The 13,617-nt window shown below is 35.7% G+C and overlaps 1 protein-coding gene across 1 annotated transcript in view; it reads left to right on the top strand.

Moving 5' to 3' along the window:
- Positions 1-13,617, top strand: part of Nf-YA (nuclear factor Y-box A) — a 58,210-nt gene that overhangs the window by 36,926 nt on the left and 7,667 nt on the right. The window contains exons 6-8 of the mRNA XM_089108350.1: positions 3,944-4,010; positions 7,168-7,268; positions 10,625-10,691. Coding sequence (XP_088964476.1) covers positions 3,944-4,010; positions 7,168-7,268; positions 10,625-10,691 — 235 coding nt within the window. The remainder of the gene's footprint in view (positions 1-3,943; positions 4,011-7,167; positions 7,269-10,624; positions 10,692-13,617) is intronic.

Genomic DNA, 13,617 nt, shown 5'->3' with positions numbered 1-13,617 from the left:
ATTTTTTCTTTAAACTCTCGGTGAACGTAGGGGGGGGGGGCTTTACGCTTCTTCCCTTACTTGAAAGAAATCGTCGAAGTCAAAAGCTACGTTTTTGAGACCATTCCTCTTTTCATTTTTTACTGTTTTCATAACGCTGACATATGACATTTGACGCTGACAACGACATTTGAGCAGGGAAGTCCAAAAATAAACCGAATGATATGAAGAACGCTAGTGAACTTTAGAACTCCCCTTAGTGTCTTGATGGACACCACCCAGTTCAAAAAATCAATCGGGTTTCCGCCACTGAGCAAATTGTCGTCTGGACTAAGCAGCATCAATGCCCGCCACTCTTTTTTAACCATCCAAAAATCCCACGAGGGGTGCCCGAACTTCGGCAAAAAAGCCGTAACGATATAATATCATCATCCGATGTAACTTTTGGCTCTACAATCTCTACAAAGTTGTAAATATCCCGATCAAATGGAAATCAGTCGACTAGCTGGGAACAGCTTTAATGTAAAATTTCTGGGCAATCTCCTTGATCCTCTTGCATTTCTCCGTGAACTTTGTAGCTTTTCCTTGTAAGGAAAACAGACGGGTGGTTGCTTCTAGTCCCAGGTAAACCTTAGAGGCGGGTAGGAAGAACTCTTTTCTTTTAAGATTCACAGACTGAACAGACTCAATTTGTTTCACATAGTCTTTTACCATGAAATTGTGACAAAGGCTGTTCACAACTTCTAGCACTTCTTTCTTAAGCATGTTAAAATCGTGAATGTGCATAGGTGCTTCTATTTGTATTTCTCTATCACGTCGGTGTTTCCATCGCTGGTTATTTTGTTTCAAATTTCGCGGGTCTATCCAAGTCCGACAAAAACAAGAACGTTTGTCAATCACCTTTGCCAAAATCCCGCCGTTGTATCCACAATTCCTATTACCGTAACAAAAATCCATAGGCTCGGCAAGGAAAAAAGTGGAAAATCCAAATTTAAAGTAGAAATAAAGTAACAAAGTAGATCTAATAATATTAGAGGAGAAGCATTCAAAATAAAGTAGTCTACTCTAAAATATAGTAGAAATGGAAGCACTGCCTGAAACTCTTGTTGACCTTTTGTTTTTCCGAATGCAATTATTCGAATTCGAATGCTACGGATAAAATTATTCATAGAATAGAATCGCGACCTGGGTGCTCATAGTTATTGCAGGAAGTTAGGAGTTTAAGATTTAGTTACTTAATGTCAGCAAGATATTTTTCAAAAATATTTTTTTGGTCCACTTTAGAACATAACCCTCCCCTTCATTATCATTGTAAGTTCGGTTGAAACGTTTTTAATAATAGGCCATGCTGAAAAATGTTCTGTCTAAAACAAGACACGATCTTGAGGTAAAAAAGAAAAAATCAAAGAAAAACAGAAAACCAAATTTGACCGAAAGGAGAAAGCAAAGGTTGAAAGAATTTCTCACTGAGTTCGAGATTTGAAGCTATCTTCAAGAAATATTCCTTCGTAATTGTAGAATCCAAATTAAAGTATAGTTCGAAATATATTTTGTTTTTGTAATTTTTTCGCTTAAGTCAGACATCTCATGCATTACATCTCATATATTTTACCGAAAAGAATCTTTCATAGAATATAATCACTGAGTAGAGTCAACAGGGCCGTTCTCACGGTTTTGCTGCCCGGGACAAAATTAGTTACAGGGCCCCGGTCCTCTCAGGGCAGCTAAATCTGGCCGTACTCGCTTTAAACGGCCCTAAGAGTCAATCACCTGGGGGCGTTGGGAATTCCCAGCCATGGCACCCGGGGTAGCTGGCTCCGGTCGCCTTACTCTCTTTGAACGGCCCTGAGAGTCAATGACCTAAGGACGATGATCAAACTTTTGATCTTGGAATCTTGTCCGAAAGATGGTTGACTTTACTGTAGTCAAGTCAACTCTGGTCAACTACCGTAGTTCACGGCCTGAACTCACTCTTAAATTGACGGCGGTAATTCAGAAAGTTAAGTTAGCGTCAGCGATGCTTTTTCAAGGGAGGCACAAGTTTTCAGGGTAGTTTTTGATAGCAATTTGGACTTTTTATTGCAATACCGTACATACTTGAAATAAATCAAAGCAAATTAGATTTAAAATATCGGAAAATTCTACCACGATGAAATTGTAAAACAATTAAGTTTTCAGGCAATGATCTTTTTACGTCTTTCCTGCTAATAAATTGCCAACAAGGCCGCATTTTTAGTATAGCATTTACATTTTTTGACAAGGGAGGGGTCAGAACAGCACCTACACAGGTACAGTTGCTGTTTATTAGTAACGCTCTCTACTCTACCACTTTAAGCGGGAAATACACTAGCGTGCACGTTAATTCACCTTCCGACTTGGTCCCAGCGTCTGGAGAGCAGGCACCATCCTCCTTCAGGACACCTGGTCTTGTGCAGCCGTGTTCCTATTCTTCCCTTGTTTGGGAATTGGTGCAGGCTATCGAACCATCTCATTCTTGGACGATCACGACCAGGCACGACCACTTCGTCATTAGACAACTACTTGGACGAAAGTCGAAAAACATACTTTCCGAGAAATGTTCTTTGAAATACTTTTAAAATCATTGGACGTTTTACTAGTCAGTCTGAATCAATTCACCATCAGCAACTTTTTTCTCATGGAAAAATTGTGATATTTCGAGACGAGGTTGACTTTTTTTTCAGTGGGTATTTTCTTTCTTATATGTAGTAATTGAAAGAACGACAAGAACTGCACCAAAGGTGTAAAATAAGAGGTGCAACCAAAATTGCACCAAAATGTAATAGAAACAATAATGTTGCTAGATCCATATAAAACTAATATATGATATGAATACAAAACCCCAAAACTGGATATTTTTTCGTATCTCAGGCATGGTTTTGCAAAAAGTATTACCTTACGTTATATTACAAAAGACGTTATATTAAAGATGCTATTTCACAACTTTACAGAAAAAAAAAATCGCCTTCATTGGGATTAAGGACCAGTTGCTTATACAGGGAACAAAGAAAAAAGAAGATGTAAGCCACTTTGAAAAATGGCTGCCTTTAAATATTTCAGGAATCTGTAAATGGTAGTTTAAAAAACGTTGTTTTTTTTAGTAAGTTTAGTTATATTGTCAAAATTAATATCAGCAAATGTTTTAATATCTAGCTTTTAGAAACACTTATTAATTCTCGGTGATTTAATTCATTTATTGTTAGATTTCCTTACACCAAAGATTGTGAATTCCCCCAAATCTCTGAATAATTTTTTTCTGATCATATCCATACTAGTAAGGGTACCCAAGTATATTTTTCCAAGACTGACAAATAACATTTTTTCTAATGATTACATAATTTTGCGCATTTTCCATATTTTTGGTCTTCAAAGGGAAGCTATTTGTTTTGATATCCTTTCTCAGTGTCACCAGGATGGTTTCCGTAGCCATCCCCTAGACCACCAACCGCCAGACCTTTGAGATATATTGTTCATTATAGGCAGCATTGTCACACCTTATGCTTTCTGAGGCTAATGTCTCAGAATATCATACCTTATAATAGGGTCGTTCTTTTGCTCATCATTATGCTAAGATCTTACATCTTTCGACAAAGAACGCTTAAAATGAAATATTAGGACTAATATCTTACTTCATATGCCGTTCTTTTGCAAACGTCTTTCATCATTCTGCTCTGATCAGCGGTCTAAGAGCAATGATGAGTATATCATCGAGGTTTTCTCATCATTGTTCTGTGTGGCAGAAAAATGGCGTTCTTCGCACTGTTTGCTAACATCAGTGAGCTGTAAGATCTTAGAGCAATAATGAACTGAAGAACGATAATCTGTGCAGAAAGATGTAAGATCTTAGAAGTAAGATCTTAGTGCTAAAGATCTTAATGTCACAACTTATGATGACAGAGGCTGATGCAATCATGGTAGTATTTTCACCGCAAACTTTTGTTTTTAGGATATTGAAACGACGAGCAGCCAGGGCCAAGTTAGAACAGGAAGGGAAAATACCTAAGGAGCGAAGGGTGAGTAATTTTGTTTTATATAAATGTTTAGTAATACGGTATTATTGATTCAAACCTTTATTTAAACAATATCCCAACAGGGTGGAATAATTGAGTGAATAATTTCAAACAATTGAATTTTGGGATCTTAATAGTTTCCCGACAGTACGTTACGGTGTTCTTTGATACTCTTCAAAAGACGGAGGATCTGTCACGTAGGTTTATTGGTCTGTGTTAAATTTCTTCGAAATTAACACAGGCCAATCGTTAAATTTTGAAATCGTTATAGTTCAGAATCGTCAAATTTCCGCTGATTTGTCTTCTTTCCAGTGGATAGTGTTTTATGGTGAGACGCTATTTAGCTATTAATATATATTGAATCTTTATTAAAAGTTCATATCAAGTGTATTTTTGGATGACTTTATTATTTATTTTTCGAGTCTATGTTTCTATTTTTTTTCCCTTTTTAAACGTGTTTTTCATGTTCTTTTGTGTCTCTGTTTCTACTTTCCTTTCCCTTTTCAATCGGCACAAAATGGTATTTTTGTTGATTTTTATTCTTTCTTCTATATATTCTGGGCCTAGTGTTGTGGTGGCGTCCCATAGCCTTTTGATGGACTGTATGGATGAATTGATATTCAGAAGTCAAGCCGCTTTTACGTTTTAATGTTAGGTTATACGTTAAAAGTTTTTGTCGCCAGCGTCGTTTTGTCTTTCTCTTTTCTTTCCGTTTTCTTACACTCATTGGGGTTGCACAGTTAACAGAAATAATATTTTGGGTTGTAATGTTCACTGAAACGTACTGAACAAACTGAACAGACTAAAACATACACGTTATGCATGCGACACCGCAATATGTTCAAAAACATTGATAGAAGTTGACTTTGGCCGACAGGGTTTGGTTGGCCGACAAGAAAAATTTTTGGGAACCTGTCATCCTTCAACCGCAGAACATATCATAGACATCTCATTCTTTCTCTCCCTAGAAAGCGGAATTGAACCATATTTTGATACAGCTCACTGTTTGAGATACGGTCAGTCAGTCGGATACCCAAGACAATCCGTAGGCAATTTCTCTGGAAACAGTCTAGCAAATCCTCCTCCGTTTTTCGGAACAACCACGCTCCAGAATCATACCTGACTTGTCTTAGCGACTTAGCCTTCTTGACAATAATTTTCAAACCTATTCTTGCACCCTGAACTCACAAAACCTCTAAAAGTTCTTTCATTTTGCTAACATTTTCATTTAAGATGCTTAAATCGTCAGCATAACCGAGGAAAGTATTACTTCCTGATGTTACTCTTGTACATAGTACTAATCACTTTATAATGTATTTATCTAGTAGACCACACAAGCATAGGACCTTCACTAAAGCTCACCTATCAGCTGAGTCAAATGCTTGCTCATAATCTATATAACTTAGGATTAAAGTCGTTTGATGACTCAGACATTTCTAAATTATTAATCTAAGATTGAAAATTTGTTGACTCATCCTCTACCATTCCTAAAACCGCACTGTTCTTTACTTAAAACTTAATCTACCAAATCTCCAAGTAAAAAAGTAGCATCATACTAAGTAATTTGGTTCCTACAGAGACCAGGTTAATGCTTCTATAATAGCCACACTCACTCTTATCACCATTTTTATGCAGGGGTTTAATTAGAGTTTTTCTAAAATCGCTAGGTAGTTCCCCTTTTTCAAAGCTCATATCCGTAATCTTCAGTAACTTATTCCTAACCTAACAACCACCATATTTAAAAAACTCATTTAGCACACTATCAGTACCTTGGGCCTTATTATTTTCAATCCATTAAGTACTGTCATTAATTTTTCGTGACATACGAAGTGTCACAAACTTTTTAATTTTTTTCTATATCTTTTCTTGTAACTCTATCCCGGTTTAGCTCATTCTAAAAATGTTTTGCCCATCTCTCTTTAACTATTTTTTTTTTTACTAATTTTGGCCCCGCTCCTATCTTTAACTGGGACTATACAATTTACTAACATGCCTATACAATATTTTACTATTATGCCGTCTGGCTGCATCTGCCAGATCTTCAGCATTTGTATTCGTGGCCTTATTCACTCTTTCTTAATTCACATTTCAATGTTTTCTCCACTTTCTTTGCACTCCTCTTATTTTTGTATGATTGACCACTAAAATAATTCTTATACAGCCCCTCCTATCTATTAAATATAGAGCATTTTACTATTGTTCCTAGCAGGGTTTCTAACTCTCTTCCCTTGGACACCATCAGCGACTTCACAAACTATTTTCTTAAGATTTTTCCCTTTCATCTTTTACATTGTCATAATTTTAAGCTTTCCGGCTTAGTATCCTCGTTAGGGCATTAGCAAGGGAAGTACTGAGATGAACTATTTGCGAAATTAAAGGAAAATATGGAAAGTTTGGACTGAAAAAAGAAGAAATTTTCATGTGTCTTATTCTATTCCTTGTCTCAGTGACTTGGTCTTCTTAACGATAATGGATCCAGGGCGACCCCTACCCCCCCCCCCCAATCAGTACATTGTAAGCCTATGAAAGTCTTAACAGTACTTCCTTGGGCATAATCCATATAAGCGAGGACTACACTCCAGCTTAAATACTGATCCCGTTCGAACCCACTAACCCCAGTTTTTGCCTTAATCGCAACAATACTATTCTCGCACATAATACTAGTTCATATACTGCACTTATTTTGCTTACCCCACAAGGATAGGACCTTCATTAAAGCGTTTCTACCTGTAAAAATCTGTTTCCCTTCCTACATTGTTCTTCTCTTAACACGTTATATTTTATAAAAAAAAAAAAAAAAAAAAAAAAAAAAAAAAAAAAAAATTGAAAGACATCAAAAGATGTATTTAATAATTCTTTCTACGAATAAGATAAAAGGATATAATGGGCTCCGAAGAAAAAAAAGAAGAAGTAACTTCGAAATGTTTTCAGAACCAAAAACACAGTGAAATGAATTGAACCAATTGACAGAGGGTAATGACACAGTAGTTTTACTAATTTCCGCTATAATTCCCTTTTAGAAAACAAAAATATCTCATAATACTTTTGAATTATTACAACCTTTTTGAAAAAAAGTATTTTGAATAAAAGAATAGGCATTCAAAATATAGGATATTAAGAAAAAAAAATTAGAATTTATAGAAGATTTTTTATTTTACAGAAATACCTTCACGAGTCTCGACACAAGCATGCTATGAACCGCATTCGAGGAGAAGGAGGAAGATTTAATCCTGGGAAAAACGATGGCAAAAGACCAAAATTGTAAGCTTGTTTTAAATTTTAATCAAAAATCTTTCGCGCATCAAACTAAGCGCAATTTGTATTTTTAGACATGATATTAGCGGTGGTTCTAACCCTAAACACGTTGAGACTTCCGAATTTGAAGTCTGATAGTTAATTTTTTTATTCAAGATTTTAGGGGTTATCAATTGATAGACTGTTTGCCGAAAAACCAAAGTGCAAGCTTTATATTTCTTCCTTCAAACTGGTAAAGTGCGATTCGTTACTGTTTCATAGTTTACAATTAAATTCTGAAACAAGATAGGGACGGGATAATCGAAATTGAAAAAACTATATGAACATCGAATTTGTGTAATTAAGCTGATTTTCTGAACATATTGATGTAAAAAAAAATTCTATGAGTTTCCCCGAGGTCAAATATCCTAAACACATTAGGTAACAACTTCGAAATAACAAATTCGGTGGATAGTATTGCAAAAATTTTGCAATATTGCCTTTATTTAATATTTAATGCTTTTGAAACTAAGTTTTTCGGAGTTACTTAAAATATTAGGCGAATTATCGTGCAATTCATTGTTTCTAAGCTTCTAATTAAAATAAATTGAGTCTTATAAAAATGCTTAACCAAAAAATACTAATGTTATTATTATAGCTGCGGAGAAAAAAGTGGGCATTGATGGTTACTCCCATGCAACAAAAATATAGCACTATCTGCTACCAGAAAGAATTTGAAAACATCTGGGGTTTACTTTGGCCCGTTTTGGATGAATTTGAGGATTTAGGGAAAATTGTAATTTGAAGGGAACTACTTTCTCTATTCAAGACCTTAGGCACCGTCAGAGGAATTTATTTTGGAGGGGGCGTATTATGAAATAGGTTTCTTATTTTGGAGCAAATTTGCGGTAGAAAGGAAGCATTTATGGTTTTTTATTATTTTTTTTTCTTGATCTCTACCTATTGCATAAACAGTTAGATAGAAGCAAGACTACTTATAAATAACAAAAATATTGACTTCAAACCATCTACAAGAGGTTGAGAGTCGGGGTGGGGGGTAATCGTGTGAAAAATCGTTCAATGTGATCGAAATTCGTCCAAAATGTGATCAAATCCAAAAATCAATTAATTGCAATAGTACAATAATTTCGAGTTCTCAAAAAAATCATTGTCGGGAATTTTTCCTTTATACCGAAAATAATACTTATATAAGAATACTATAATAAGTCTCTTCAGCCAGAGGATGTATCCATATTGGGATGTTTTCATAGAGGTTTTCTGGAAGTAGCTTTACAGGGTTGAGTTTTCCATGGGGGCAAGTCGTCCAGGGGTGGATTTCCTTTGGGACGAGTTTTCGTCAGGGGAGGTTTTCGTGTGTAAGTTTTTTAGGGCTCAATTTTCTGGTGGTTAGTTTTTTTAGAATCTGCTTGTTATTGCAGCTTTTCATTTGGAATTCAAAAGTGTTATTATATTTATTTTTTTTAAACCAATAGTATTTTCGTTATAGATTGCTGAATTTGTTTTTGTCTGACTTTCTGAAAATTCTGCCAAAAACGGCTCATAATGCATACGAAAAACTTGTGAGCATAGAATGAACCTCTGCATAAAAAGTTACATTATAAGAACTTTACGGAATAGTTGAAACGTATTTCTCGAGAAATTGAAAAAATATAAGCTTCATAAAAAAAAATAACTCGAAATGTTCTACTCAAAAACTCTGGGCGTGGAAACTGTAACATAACAAGTTTGGCGATTTTCTCCCTTAAGAATTGCATAAAATTTACCAAGGACATAAATCAGCTTGATGAGTATAACGTACATCACGTTTCCCATCTTAGTTGTGAGTTACACAGTGACAAACAACCATAATAAGAATTTTTCTTTAGTCGTGATTATTTAACGTTTGATAATTTAACTCTTGCATTTGATAGACTCGTAGCATGATTTGCGGAAATAGCCTAGCTTTGAATGAAGGTTGTAGCCACTTTCCGATCTAAGGAGAGTACCGCGTGACGTATGTATCTAAGGAATACTCGGAAACGTTGAAGAAATTTTAGAAAAAAAAATCGTAGACTTGGAAACGTTAAGAGTATTCTATCCTTCCACTGGACAAACTATGATAAAAAAACTCCTCCCCCTTTCCCTAAGGGTCAAATACATTCTAAGACCACACTGGCTATACATGACGTTTGAAACAAAGAAAAGAAAGGATATAATGAATGAAAAATAAAATGAAATAAGTGAGAAAAAACGAGGATTTTGTCAGCCAGTAGCAAACCCATATTTTGATACTAACTATGGCCCCTAAGGGTTGAGCCTGTGTGCACTTATGTCTCAATTGTTTATCGATTGAATCATTCCACTTTGAAAATGCAGCTAAGACAGGCATGTCTTGTAACGTGAACAAGGGTAGATAGTTTCTCAGGCTAGGCACAAATAATAGTCGCAAAAAGGCCTTGAAAAGCGAGCATCGATATAACAACTGAATTGAGGAATTCAATTAATTTTTGGCCCGATAGATTCGTAGGTTAGAATTGAATTTTGATGACCCTTTTGCCTTCAGAGATTCATATAAATGAAAGTGAAGGTTTCATCCAATTCAGTGAGTTGCCAGTGTCTAAACGAAAGTGTTTTTGCTATTTTTAGTATTTATCACATTCTAAAATAGCGTGAATCTGGAATAGCAAAACTTTGGATCAACGGCAAAGTCTAAGCGCGAAGTTTTGTAGAATTTGGACTTTAATCTTTTTTTTCTATTCTTGTGGTTGTCACTCGTAGTTTCTGCCATCTACAATCTGCTTATGACAAAATTAATAGATAGCGGTTTAGTAGCATGGCCCGTAGATAAAACTGTCCTCTAATGGTGCAGTGAATTTGATCTCAGCTTAGTAACACGGTTCTCAGAGTTCGAATTCAGTCGTAGCAACAAACTGGAGCATTTAATTTCGGTGATGAGAATATGCCAAAGCGCCTCCATACTAATCCGAAGAAGAAGAAGGTAAAACATATTCTTGCTAGCCAGAATACTGCTCTCAAAACTTCCCGGTATATCACCTCTGCTTTTCTTGTGTATGCCACCAAGTATGTACGTTGAGATTTATTAAGAAGATAGGTGCGATCTTTAGGGGCTCCCATATTTGAAGAAAACTAGATAATTAATGAATGACATAAAATCTTTTGAGAAAGGCCATGAGGTTTAGGAGAGTTCTTGAGTCTCTGGTACGTACCCCTGTGGCATCGTTCAATTCTACTGGTACAAATACTGTTGCTATTCCAGAATAATCTCATTCCAGTTTTTTGTTTTTTTATGTGTTTTTATCTCTTTTTATTTTTGCGAAAAAAAAGAAAAAGAAAAGGGAATTTATTTTAGTTCTTTATTCCAGGTCTCATCAAGAATCTAGTGAAAAAGTTATTTCTGAAGCCGTTGAATCTGCCCTTGACCATTTGACGGTAAGAAAAGATATATATTTACAAACTGTTAACTTTTTATAATTTAGTGATATACAAATAAATTTGTGATAACAAATATATGATTTTAGTCCCTCGTGACATTATAAAATGAGTCTTAATTTGGAGTTATAAATTGAGAAACAACCCTCCCTCCCCAAACAACTTTGTTGTACGGTAAGAGGCGTATTTTCTTAAGCCTTATGGTCTGGCACAGTGGCATAGCTAGAGGATACGGGCAAGGGAAATGGCTGTTCCCAGGTGCAGCCACTGAGGGTTTATTTTTTGGCAATACGATTATTTCTGTAGTAGTGATAGTGTGTGTGTAGGGAGGGCGGTAAAAACCGATATTTGCCCCGGAGGTTGAAAACCATACCTGCGCTTCTGCTGTGGCTTTAAATAATCAACCTCATCATATTTCATCCAGCTTACTTTCGTCCTTGTTTCGTTTACAACTCGTCATGTTGTAACTATTTATATCTATCAAACTATTTATATCTACTATTTATACTATCAAACTATAGTAACTATCAAACTATTTATATCTAGACAGAAATATGCACCCAGAGGGGTCTTAGACCAACCTTCTCATTTCATTATTTTTTTTTTTACTTTGATTACTGTATTTGTTTTATTTTCTTGTTTGTTATTTTATTTATTATTATTATTACCATTTTATTTTGCTTTTTATTGGTTTATTTTTTCTTACTGTACAGCTCATAATATTATTTTCCTATATTTTTTTGGGACAGGTCAGGTCGGCTTTTATCAGGTTCACAGGTCAGGCTAGGTCTGGTTCTGTTTTGACAGGTCAGGTCGGTGACAGGTCAGGTCTTTCATCCATCATTCGATCTTAATCCATAGTTTTCTGGAATGTCGATAAGATATAAACAATTGCTGGATTTTGTCATGACAGATAATTCAGTTATTTTACACACCCATAATAGGTGTCAACCTATTGGAGTAAGGAACAAAGTTGCTTCAGAGATGCTACTTATCGTGGCTCATCTTTAGAAATTTGAAGAGCTTAAACCGTTCTCAATATTTTTATGTGCTTGTGCCTATATCATAAGCAATAAATTTTCACTTTTTCTGAGATGCTACTTACGATGGCTGACTCCTAGAAATGAAAAGAGGCTGAAAGTGCGCTACAATATCTACAAAACTCATTTTTACTATAATGGAATCGAATCAAATTTAAGCTTTAATCGCCTCTGTAAAAGTGAAAACTTACTGCTGATAATGAGAGGACAAGCATGTAAAAAAAACACTTTGTAGGCGTTGGAAGTGGAACCACCTTAAAGCTTAGTAGGACTGAAATATTGCATGCTTATGTGACCTTCTGGCTCTTAATGAGAGGAGAAGCACATAAAAACAAAGCACTTTGTAGGCGTTGGAAGTGGAACCACCTTAAAGCTTAGTAGGACTGAAGTATTGCATGCTTATGTGACCTTCTGGCTCTTAATGAGAGGACAAGCACATAAAAACAAAGCACTTTGTAGGCATTGGAAGTGGAACCACCTTAAAGCTTAGCAGGACTGAAGTATTGCATGCTTATGTGACCTTCTGGCTCTTAATGAGAGAGAAGCACATAAAAACAAAGCACTTTGTAGGCGTAGGAAGTGGAACCACCTTAAAGCTTAGTAGGACTGAAGTATTGCATGCTTATGTGACCTTCTGGCTCTTAATGAGAGGACAAGCACATAAAAACAAAAAGAGGAACCACCTTAAAGCTAAGTACGACTGAAGTATTACATGCTGATATGACCTTTTGGTTCATAATGAGAGGACAAGCATGTAAAAACAAAGCAATTTTTTAGGCGTTGGAAGTTGAACCGCCTTAAAGCTTAGTAGGACTGAAGTATTACATGCTGATGTGACCTTTTGGCTCATAATGAGAGGACAAGCATATAAAACAAAAAGAGGAACCACCTTAAAGCTAAGTACGGCTGAAGTATTACATGCTGATATGACCTTTTGGCTCATAATGAGAGGGCAAGCATATAAAACTAAAAGAGGAACCACCTTAAAGCTAAGTACGTCTGAAGTATTACATGCTCATATGACCCTTTGGCTCATAATGAGAGGACAAGCATATAAAACAAAAAGAGGAACCACCTTAAAGCTAAGTACGGCTGAAGTATTACATGCTGATATGACCTTTTGGCTCATAATGAGAGGAGAAGCACACAAAAACAAAGCACTTTGTAGGCGTTGGAAGTGGAACCACCTTAATGCTTAGTAGGACTGAAGTATTACATGCTTATGTGACCTTCTGGCTCTTAATGAGAGGACAAGCACATAAAAACAAAAAGAGGAACCACCTTAAAGCTAAGTACGGCTGAAGTATTACATGCTGATATGACCTTTTGGCTCATAATGAGAGGAGAAGCATATAAAACAAAAAGAGGAACCACCTTAAAGCTAAGTACGGCTGAAGTATTACATGCTGATATGACCTTTTGGCTCATAATGAGAGGACAAGCATATAAAACAAAAAGAGGAACCACCTTAAAGCTAAGTACGACTGAAGTATTACATGCTGATATGACCTTTTGGCTCATAATGAGAGGACAAGTATATAAAACAAAAAGAGGAACTATCTTAATGCTACGTACGTCTGAAGTACTACATGTTTATATGACCTTTTGGCTCATAATGAGAGGGCAAGCATGTAAAACAAAAAGAGGAACCACCTTAAAGCTAAGTACGACTGAAGTATTACATGTTGATATGACCTTTTGGCTCATAATGAGAGGACAAGCATGTAAAACAAAAAAAGGAACCACCTTAAAGCTAAGTACGCTGAAGTAATACATGCTGATATGACCTTTTGGCTCATAATGAGAGGACAAGCATGTAAAAAAAAAGCACTTTGTAGGCGTTGGAAGTGAAACCACCATAAAGCTTAGTATGACTTAAGTATAAC

The sequence above is a fragment of the Artemia sp. Qi Xiang Cuo genome, chromosome 2 (assembly GCF_049724085.1).
Source record: "Artemia sp. Qi Xiang Cuo chromosome 2, ASM4972408v1, whole genome shotgun sequence".
NCBI lineage: Eukaryota > Metazoa > Arthropoda > Branchiopoda > Anostraca > Artemiidae > Artemia > Artemia sp. Qi Xiang Cuo.
The sequence above is the reverse complement of the archived record's forward strand: the minus strand, read 5'-3'. Positions and strand labels throughout refer to the sequence as shown.